A 10,076-nucleotide genomic window follows, 5' to 3' on the forward strand; every position below is an offset into this window, starting at 1 on the left:
CCCTCCCCCGTTGCTCAGGGAAACCGGGAGTCTCGAAAAAGGTGGAGCCAGCCTTCTCTTTTAGGTGGGGCACTTGGGACAGAAGGGGGTCAAGCTTTGGCCTCCACCTGGTGCTCCCCAGCTCAGTCCCTGAGTGCCATGGGAGGCCCCTGACTACAACGCCCCCCCCCCCCGCATGCTCTGCAGGTTGTCTCACTCCTGGGATTGCTCCTCATTTACACCTTTTATTTGGCTTGGGGAGGTCAAGGGCCCCTGTTTGCTTCTGCCTTGTTTGCAACCTTGTCCTCTTTTCCTGTAGAGTGTGAGGCCATGGGCATTGTTCGGGATCAAAGAAATCTTCCTGGAGTCTCAACACCAGTTTATTTTAAACTCTTGCTCTCATAGAGGTTCTCAATTTTTGTATTAGAATAACCATAAACCTATCAACTGAAGTAAGTATTCCTTTTCTTGTCGCCTGGTAGAAGAAATATAAAGAAGCCTTTAATGCACAACTCTTCAGCCCTCCCCCATGAATTATGTTTGACCCAAGAATTTGCCAAATGTCTTTAGATAAAACTCTCAAACATTTAATTGTAGCATTTTCCGTATTTTAAAATTCTATCCATTTGTTGAAATTTCACTCCGCGGAAGCATTTCTATTGGGTTGAAGACACTGTTATACTTGTGATTCTCATTTCTTTGGGAGCGGATTCCAAGTCAGTGATTCAGAAAAGCGAAATCTTGATCATCAGGAACCATAAAGAACAAAAAAGAAACCACTTCTGGGATAGAGACTCAGTAGAGAATTATTTTCAGGTCATTTAATCAAGCGACGAGTCTCCTGCTCAACTAAGAGCCTTTTCTGGTCCCTTGCACCAATGGGCTTATTCTCCGTGCAATAGCCCACGCCTCTTGGCCTCCGCCTACTCCTCCCGGCCCCAGCCTCTGCGGAACCCAGAAGCAGATAGCTTCTCTTTGGAGCTAAATAAATAAATAAATAAAAATAATAATCGGACTGCGTTTCCCGTCGGCCCTCGCGTCAAGCGCCGGAAGCCCGCCCCGCCCCTCATTGTGCGGCTCCTACTAAACGGAAGGGGCCGGGAGAGGCCGCGTTCAGTCGGATCCCGGCAGCAGCTGCGGCGGCTCATTTCTTCGGTAGCTCTCTCTAGCTCCCTTTCGTTTCCGGAAACATGGTAAGCACTAGGCTACTGAGCCCGAAGGAGATGGTTTCGTGGTCCGTCGCTTGCGCGCTGGGTGGGATAGGGGCTGCGAAGAGGCGTTCTCAGTATCCCATCCCCCAGCACCCCGAGCGAGATGAAGGGTCTCGCATTGAAGGGCAGGCCGCGCGTGCGCGCCCGTGGGCGCTGGGAAGGGCCGATTCGGACGTCGCTCGCGCGCCCCCTGGCTCCTTTCCCCTCCCCCCCATTCTGCCTCTGCGCCCGCGCGGTCACTGCCCGTGGGGGAGGGGTCCAGAGTGTGGAGCCTCGGGGCAACGCTCGCCGGTTCTCGATGGCGCATGCTGGACCAGAGCACGCGGCATCCAAACCCTGCCCCGGGGCCACTGGGGAAAAGCGCGCGCGAGGCGTCGGCGCGCGCCCCACCCAAGGGCTGTTCCTTTCGCCGCTTCATCCTCCCTCTGCGGATGGGTTTGTCTCCATAGCAGGTGGCAGGGATGCCGCGGTCTGGGTGGGGCGGGGGCGGCGGCGTGGCTCTAGGGGATGCGGGGGCATCGGGGACCTTTTTGAAACATTGACTCCTGAGACTAGGAGCTTGCACTGCGAGTGGGTCCTATCCAGGCTATCGCCCTTTTTTCTGTACTTCGGGCTAGGACTGGAACAGCCACTGTGCAGCAGCGCGTGCGCATATGTTTGAACCCTGCCATCCTGGCCGCAGCTCTGGAGCTAGGCCTTTAGCTGTGCCGGATGGGGCCGAGGGTGGAGCCGCGTTTAGGGAAGTGACCCAGGCGGGTACCGCCCGGAAGCCACCCAGCTCTTATGTTTAGCCCGAGGGCCTGGAAAACAGACGGCTAGTGTGACTGTCCTGTGCCACCTCTCAAGCTGGCAGGAGGCAGACGAATTCCTAAGGGCGAGTCCTAAGCGTTCAGACCCGCCACCTCTGGGAGAGAGTATCTTGGGGAGGCCTTGAGCCTAGCCCAATCTCCTTTCCCCGCCTACTCCGGAAGCGTGTGGATCACGTGGCTAGCTTCCTCTGCAGTTCCACGGTTGGGGGGGGGGTTGGTTGCAGATTTCTGATTGGGTCGTCCCCCAGGGCCATACAAAGCAGAAAGTTTTTGACGATATGGGGCGCTACAGTTTGACCTATTAATTTGTCAGTGATTTTTTTTTTTTTTTTTTTTTTTTACTCACCACTCTTGGATAAGAGAATTGTCCAGCAGGGCCCTAATTAAGGGTTGTAATTCTTGTGTTAGGGAGATCTCAGCAGGGAAGAGTGTCGTTTATGCACTGACTGCATTGAAGGCTGTGACGGATTTAATGAACTGTTGAACAGCTGTTGGTGTCTGTGAGGTTCTGATTCCCTTTTTCGAGATGAGGCGATGGTCTTCCTTTAGTATCTGTTTTAATCTAGCTGCTGGGTTCTGTTAACCCAATCAGTAACTCTTAGGTTCTTTGAATCTGGCGTTACACTTCAGCAAAAGTTTGGGGTTTTTTTGTTTGTTTGTTTGTTTTGTTTTGTTGTTTTTTCTTTTATGTTGTTGGGGTTTTTTTGTGTGTGTGTGTTTTTTTTTTAATCCTTTGGCTGTCCTGGACTTTGCAGACCAGGCTGGCCTCAAGATCCGCCTCTTCCTCCCCGAGTGCTGGGATTGCAGGCAATGCCATGCCCAGATGCTAGGGTTTTTTGTTTGTTTTTTTACATTTTTGGGGACGTTGAACTAGATATTTAGCTATCTTCCTTGCAGGGAGTTTGTTCCCAATAGTCCTTAGATGATGGGGGAAACATTCTCTTGCCTTTGCAGGAATCCTGGCTGAGGTTTCCTGTAACTGGAGAGATAAGAATAGCCCAGAATCTTTCCCCTTAAACAGGGTGTTATTTGACTTGTCCCTCAGGCCTCTGGTGTGGCTGTCTCTGATGGTGTCATCAAGGTGTTCAATGACATGAAAGTTCGCAAGTCCTCCACGCCAGAAGAAGTGAAGAAACGCAAGAAGGCCGTGCTCTTCTGCCTGAGTGAGGACAAGAAGAACATCATCCTGGAGGAGGGCAAGGAGATCCTGGTAGGAGATGTGGGGCAGACTGTGGACGACCCCTACACCACTTTTGTCAAGATGCTGCCAGACAAGGACTGCCGCTACGCTCTGTATGATGCAACCTACGAGACCAAGGAGAGCAAGAAGGAGGATCTGGTGTTCATCTTCTGGTGAGTTCCTTACCCAAGCTCTTCTGCCTGCCTCCTGTTCCCATTCTCAGGAGAGCCTAACTGAAATCATCCCAGGCCTGGGGGTCAGGGTAACAGCCAGTGGGGAGGCAGGCTTGGTGGTTGAGGCAGGTGGGTCTCTGAGTTCAAAGACAGCCAGGTGTATACAGAGAAACCTTGTATTGGAAACAACAAGAAGAGTGAGGAACATGGGGGTGCTCCGCTGTTGGAGCCTCCTAAGGGTCTTTCCTGTGTCATCTGTTGTCTGGGGATAGCTACAGCAGTTTCTTTGCTTTGTTTTCAGGGCCCCTGAGAGTGCACCCCTTAAGAGCAAAATGATCTATGCCAGCTCCAAGGATGCCATCAAGAAGAAGCTGACAGGTAAGGACCCCTCTTTTGTTTGCACATTTGTGGGCATCATGGGATGACAGTGACAAGGGTCCTCCATTCCCCTGCCTGCCACACGCTGCCTCCTTCCTTTCATGGCTGTTTCCCAAACATCCTTTCCTCACCCTGTGCTTCCTCCTCACTACTCTCCTTTTTTCCTCTGTAGGAATCAAGCATGAATTACAAGCGAACTGCTACGAAGAGGTCAAGGACCGCTGCACCCTGGCAGAAAAACTAGGTGGCAGTGCTGTCATCTCCCTGGAGGGCAAGCCCTTGTGAGCCGCCTCCAGCCCCCTGCCTGGAGCATCTAGCAGCCCCAGACCTGCTCTTGGGTGTTGCAGGCTGACCCTTTCCTGCCAGACCGAGGGGCTGGGGGGATCCCAGCAGGGAGAGGGCAATCCCTTCACCCCAGTTGCCAAACGTCCCTCCCACCCCCTGGAGTGTCCTCTTCCCTTCATCCCCGAAGGTTCTGGCCTTCCCAAACTGCTTTTGATCTTCTGATTCCTCTTGGGTTGAAGCAGACCAAGTTCCGTCCTAGGCACCCAGTTTGGGGGGAGCCTGTTTTGTTTTTGTTTGTTTTTTTTTTTTTAATGACTCCCCAACTCCTCATCCCTCCCCATCCCATGCTGCCAATTTCTAACCACGATAGTGACTCTGTGCTTGTCTGTTTAGTTCTGTGTGTAAATGAAATGTGGAAATGAACCCCCCACACCCCACCCCCGCGCCAGCTGGTTGCTCCTCCCTTTCCCTTGATCTTGGCCTCTCATGGAAGCAGACCAGTAAGGGACCTTCAATTAAAAAAACAAAAAACAAAAAAACAAAAAGCAAAAAACAATAAAAAGATTAATTAACAATGTGGCTTTTTGGGTTTGGGATCTGGTAGACCCTATGATGGATGATGAGTGGTTTCCCATGCTGTCCCCTCGCCAGCCACTGAGGATTGCACAGCTGGATTTCCTTGCTACTGGGTCTTCATAGTAGACAATGGGGTGCACTGGACCTTTTACGCCTGTGAGCTAAATACAGTTCGTTCGGGTGACCTGTTGAGCTAGTTTCTGCTTTTTGGGTTTTGGGCCTTTTGAGACAGTTTCTCTATGTAGCCTTGGATGTCCTAGACTCATTTTGTAGACCAGGCTGGTCTCAAAGATTGACCTGTTTCTGCTTCCCAAAAGTGCTGGGATTGAAGTTGTGCTACCATGCCCAGTTTATATTCTCTTTTTTAAGGTTCTTAGGTCTGCCTCCTTCCCCTGGGTGACTGCCTCACCCTACTACGAGGTTCAGTGGTGTTATGAGCAGCTAAGTTGAGCCTTTGGTCGCCTGTACTTGTGGCCGGAGTCCATTCAGGGTGGGTCAGCCAGGTGGAACCCGGGACTTCAGACCCAGGTGTCTGGAGCCCCACCTCCTACTGGCAGCAGAGCTTAATCCTTTCTAGCATTTCTTGGGATTCTGGTCTGTCTTGAGGACTAGGGGAACTTGCCCTAAGGCAGGTGAATTGTGGTGGTACTGAGTTTAAGCCTTCCCTAGTCAGCTAAAGGTTATTTCCTTAGCTGGCCCACTGGGAATGGTACAGTTGACATGTTGCTTTGGTTTCTCACAAAGACCGCAGACCCACCCAGGTTGGCCAGTTGTTTGGTGTAGAAGATGACATAAGGACATCAAACAGCTCATGCCCTAGTAGCTAGGCAAGCGCTCCGCCTCTAAGCTACTGCAGTAGATTGGACAATTGTGTTCTTGAAAGAGCAAACCTCAGAAGGATAAACCTATTGCCAGTGGTTAAAGAGTGGAGGGATTGAGGACTGCCCTTTTGCATCTCCGGTGTGAGCTCCTTGTCTTGTAAAGCGGTGGTATGCAGTGGGTGTGGCGTCTCAGAGGCAGAGGCAGGTGGATCGCTGTGAGTCTGCAAAAGTTGAGTCCAGGACAGCCAGGGCTACACAGAGAAACCCAAGTCTTTGAAAAGCAAAAACAAAAACGAAGTGTGGTATGCTATGAAAAGTAAAAGCAAACAGACCCTTGGCTATAAAACCACCACTTTATTTGTGAGAAGCAGAAGGGGCAGTCACAAGCCAAGTGAACTCTATGGACACCTGACTCAGCTTGCTGTGGGGCAAGTACAACTCCTGGGAACTCTGCTTATCTGCAGGCAGGTGTGTCCCCCATGTCAGGCAGGGCCAAGGAAGAATGGGTTCAAGAGTGAGGGCGTGGCTAGTGGGCGCTGGTAGGAAAGGGGGACATCTTTATGGGGAAGAGGGTAGGACAGGTGAGGTCGATGTCATTGAAGGTCCCAGGGTAGCATCTGGTTTCACTAAGACTCTCCTTTAAGAGCAACAAGGGTGTTCCGGAGAAGCAATGTGCTGGCCTGCAGAAGAAAAGTCCTCAGATCTCTGAGGGCTGGTGCTGTTGTAAACGTTCCTCAGCCTTCAGGCCCCTTCCTACCACCCAAGGAAGAAAGGGAAGAATACTGGCCTCAGCAGGGATATCACCTTGAGCCCAGGCCTGGCTGGCCTCTGCTGCCCCCACCATGTATGGGAAGAAGGTGGGCAGCACGGGAGCTGGAGGAGGTGGCGGGGAGAGCTCACCTTGGCATGTTTGAGCTCCAGCTCTGCCAACTCAATGAGGTTCTTACGGAAAGAGGAGACACGGCGAAACTTGAAGTCCATGAGCTCTGGGAAGAAGAGTGAAAAGGGACAGTGGCAGTCGGGGTGGATGCTTGATGTGGGGCGATGCCAGACTTCCAAGGCTCACCCTGCTTGGCAGAGTCGGAGAGGCGTTCGAAGCGCTGGCAGCACAGCTGTTGGTGGCTCTCTGCCGGCCGCACTTCCCGGTTCCTAGTACGAGCTTTGTCCAGCGCCTTGTTAGCATTCTCGTAGTCAGCCAGTGCCCGAAGCCTCCGGTACAGCAGGTCCTAAGGCCGTCCGCACAAGATGACTGTTGCCATGGACTTTGCTGCCCTCCCCACAGGGCCTCCATCCCTGAGGGTACCTAGGGCTAGGGCTACCTCTCACCTTGGCTGCCTGTGAGTCTCGCATGTAGTATCTCAGCATGTCGGACAGCTTGAGGTCTTCATCGGAGGCTACCCGGCCTTCCAGTTTCTATGTCAGGAAGGCGAGATCAGGACGGGGGGTTCGAGAAAGAGGGTACCAAGCTAGGCATGGTGGTGCATGCCTGTAATCCCAGCACTTAGGGAGGCAGAGGCAGATGGATCTCTGAGTTTGAGGCCAGCCTGATCAGTCCAGGACGGCCAGAGCTACACAGAGAAACCCTCTCAAAAAACCAAACAAAACAGAGAGAGGGCACTAACTAAAGGGTTGGAGGCCCCTCCCTCTACATACGCAGAAGAGAGTTCCTACAAATCAAGGTCTGAGTTTCAGAAGGCAGGCTAGAGAAGGATGTGCATGCGTGCAAGCCCAATGAACCGTGTGTTCACTAGGGTACATAAAGCAGATTAGAGCCATATCACATCACAACCCAAAGGGCAAGCGAAGGACTTTGTATCTTAGGTAGGTTCTAGAGTGGACAAAGGCCCTGCAGACCCCGAGCACAGATCTCAGAGACATTGGCATACTTCATAGACTTCTTTGGAAAGAATTTGGGAAGTACGCATCTCAACAGGATGTTGGTGGCTCAAGACGGTGACACACTGCCGCTGTGCCTTGCTCCCCACCCCTCACCCACCCCATACACTCACTCGGAATGGCAGGCTTTTTGCATGTTTCCATTTCACTTCTTTGTAAACTAGTCTAGCGTGGGCTCCACCAAGCACCTCCATCAACAGGAAGCTTTCCACAGAAGACCGTGTGTGCAGAAGCCACTACTTACCCTCAGTCGTTCGAAGAGCTCTGCCAGTTTCAGGAAGCTCCTGCAAGGTGGAAGGCAGGGATCTGGGACAGCTCAAAGCCTCCCTGCCCTCAACCCTCCTTGGAATCTTTTCTCCCCTAACCCCTTTAGACGCTTCTGAACGCCCCACCCCCGACCTGGGTTTCTATAGCGTGCACAGCCCCCATGGGTGCACATAGTATTGCTGGCACAGAGACCTCAGGCATGTGAGTTCTTACTTCTTCAGCTGGTTGACCTCCTGGGTTCCAAGACTACTCAGTGCAGCAGAGATAGGGATGTAGTCGTCTGCCAGGCCTGCTGGGGGACAACCCCAATCAGAGGCCTAAATCTACATGCTAAGCCCCTCCCATGGTGTGAGCCCCTTGACCCTCATACACTTGTGGGAGCGCATAACGCGGTCGGCCCTCTGGCAGGTGTCTCGGATTCTGGTGTGGTATTCTACGAGGAAGGTCCTCTCATGTTCAAAGAAGTCATCTACCTCCTAAGGGATAGAAACAAAACACTTCTTTATCCGGGCACCGGGAGCCTGGCGGTTACCAGCACCTAGTGTGTCACCATTTCCTGGCAGCCCAGGGTAGACCCCAGCAGTGGCCTCCCTCCCATAGTCACAGGCTTACCTTGAGCCCTGATATGCCGGTGATGAGGACCTCATCTGCAGACCTGACGATGCTCCTCAGGAACCCTCCCAAGACCTCCTTCTTGTTCTTCTCTCGAACACTCAGCTAAGCACACACGGGGGGCGAGGGGTCACTTGTAATTTGTATCTGGTCAGGTGCCGCCCACATAGGGAGCAAACTGGGTGAAATTCTCAGGCCTGAACCACCCCCACCCCACCCTGGGCTCAGATCCCAGGCGTTCTCAACCGGCTTACATCCTGGCTGTATTCCAAGAAGACAGAGAAGTTGTGATCCTGACGCAGGGTGGGATGGGCCGCCAGACGCTGCAAGAAGACCTCATGCATAGCAACCGTCTTCTTAAAGATGGCCAAGTACTCCCTGTAGGAGCACGGCCAGCTTGCCATCCACACTGGGCCCCCACCACGATAGTTCCCCCTTTCCCTCAACAGCCCTGGGGCGAGAGCTCAAGGTCTCAGGACACCTGTCAGAGTTGAGGAAGGAACCCTGGGGCTCTGGGGAGGGGTGGGGCTGGGGAGGGGTGGGCCTGGCTTTGAACACTTACGCTTCTAGCTCCTGCCTCATCTTGGCAAACTCTTCCCGGGTGATGGAGCTGTCGCCCTCACCCAACTTCTGCAGCTTTTCCCTTGAAGCCTCAAAGTCTGGCCTGGGCGGGGCTGGGGGAATCTGCTCAAAGGAGGGATGGATTGCCAGGGAGGCTATCACAGCTTACGTCCTAACCCACGTTCCCGGGCCTGCCCCACACAGCCCAGCCCAGTCCTTCCTCACGATCAGGCCGGCGTACTCTTCATTTTCCACATAGGTGTCATGTAGCCAGACGAATTCTTCGTGCTGCCGAACCACCGAGAACTCAGGCTGGGCAAAGCGAGGGAGGCCACTCTGCAAGCCCAGAGACCTGCATGAGATCCCATCTTCCCCAAACCTGCGAAGCACCCACTTTTGGAATTCCCGTCCTGCACCCCATTTGAGACCTGCGGTTGGTTCAGGAAGGTGGGGGCCTCAGCCAAGGTAGTCAGAGCTCAGGGATGATGCTTTCAATGCTTTTTAATTTTTTAAAAAAGATTTATTTATTAGGTATACAGTGTTCCGCCTGTGTGTGTGTTTGCCCACCAGATCTCATTATAGATGGTTGTGAGCCACCATGCAGTTGCTGGGAACTGAGCTCAGGACCTCTGGAAGAGTGGACAGTGCTCTCTCCAGCCCCCGGGGCTAATGCTTTCTAAGGGGCTGAAAGCTGAGCTGGCTCTGCCTCTCACCCTAGGCCATCTGCCCACCTCCTTGGCCAATAGGCTGTCTTACCTTGGTTTGAACAGTGAACTTCACCTTGTCCCTCTCACTCACTGCATCAGAAATCTCCACCAGTAAGGAACTGCCTCCCTGCAGATCCACCGACATGGCAGAAGGCTGTGCAGCAAAGACAGCGGCAAGGTGGTTGAGTGAAGCTGCTTTGTCCTGCCCAACTCTCTGAGCCCTGCTCAGGGTGTTACCGTTACTAGCCAGAGCATTTCCCCAGCTCCCATCCTCAGTGGCAGGCAGAATGGCCTGAGAGTCCTCATTCCTGCAGGGCTTTAAAATGCCTTCATTAGCCTGGTTGGTGTCTCATTTCTATAAGCACAGCATTTGGGAATCTGAGACAGGAGGATTGCTGTAAGTTTAAGGCCAGTCTGTATTAAATATAATAATGAGTTCCAATCTAGTCTGGGCTACAGAGTAAGACTCTGTTTTAAGCATGACAAAACTGCTAGCAATGCAGTTAGAGGTAAGAGAACCAAGAATTCAAGGCTAGCAGACCTCTGACAGTTTGTACTTTGGCCATGTCGGTAGAGGTGTGCGGAAGGGATGCATGGCAGCAGCACATGGGTTTTCAACTA

The 10,076-nt window shown here is 52.7% G+C and overlaps 2 protein-coding genes across 2 annotated transcripts; one reads left to right on the top strand and one right to left on the bottom strand.

Annotated features, from left to right (window-relative positions):
• The first annotated feature begins 1,013 nt into the window (after positions 1-1,013).
• On the top strand, positions 1,014-4,454 carry Cfl1 (cofilin 1). Its single transcript, XM_051145893.1, has 4 exons — positions 1,014-1,172; positions 3,045-3,352; positions 3,654-3,730; positions 3,903-4,454. Exons 1-4 carry the CDS (start codon positions 1,170-1,172, stop codon positions 4,013-4,015), a joined length of 501 nt encoding a protein of 166 aa, XP_051001850.1. The 5' UTR covers positions 1,014-1,169; the 3' UTR covers positions 4,016-4,454.
• Positions 4,455-5,913: 1,459 nt separating this feature from the next.
• Snx32 (sorting nexin 32) lies at positions 5,914-9,657 on the bottom strand. The gene is made up of 12 exons (XM_051145882.1): positions 9,505-9,657; positions 8,974-9,084; positions 8,750-8,871; positions 8,442-8,565; positions 8,188-8,292; positions 7,946-8,051; positions 7,789-7,864; positions 7,553-7,592; positions 6,739-6,825; positions 6,479-6,638; positions 6,313-6,398; positions 5,914-6,092 (listed from the first exon to the last, which is right to left on the bottom strand). Exons 1-12 carry the CDS (start codon positions 9,598-9,600, stop codon positions 6,039-6,041), a joined length of 1,167 nt encoding a protein of 388 aa, XP_051001839.1. The 5' UTR covers positions 9,601-9,657; the 3' UTR covers positions 5,914-6,038.
• Positions 9,658-10,076: the final 419 nt, after the last annotated feature.

Source organism: Acomys russatus, chromosome 5, assembly GCF_903995435.1.
Source record: "Acomys russatus chromosome 5, mAcoRus1.1, whole genome shotgun sequence".
Lineage (NCBI taxonomy): Eukaryota > Metazoa > Chordata > Mammalia > Rodentia > Muridae > Acomys > Acomys russatus.

What these genes read in the sequence shown, in the direction of transcription:
- Cfl1 (XM_051145893.1), top strand. An exon ending in GATCTGGTGTTCATCTTCTG is followed by an intron (nt 3,353 to 3,653) that starts GTGAGTTCCTTA and finishes CTTTGTTTTCAG; the next exon opens with GGCCCCTGAGAGTGCACCCC. An exon ending in CATCAAGAAGAAGCTGACAG is followed by an intron (nt 3,731 to 3,902) that starts GTAAGGACCCCT and finishes TTTCCTCTGTAG; the next exon opens with GAATCAAGCATGAATTACAA.
- Snx32 (XM_051145882.1), bottom strand. Translation starts at nt 9,600, where the DNA reads ATGTCGGTGGATCTGCAGGGAGGCAGTTCCTTACTGGTGGAGATTTCT. An exon ending in CCGGCATATCAGGGCTCAAG is followed by an intron (nt 8,052 to 8,187) that starts GTAAGCCTGTGA and finishes TCTATCCCTTAG; the next exon opens with GAGGTAGATGACTTCTTTGA. An exon ending in CGTTATGCGCTCCCACAAGT is followed by an intron (nt 7,865 to 7,945) that starts GTATGAGGGTCA and finishes GTCCCCCAGCAG; the next exon opens with GCCTGGCAGACGACTACATC.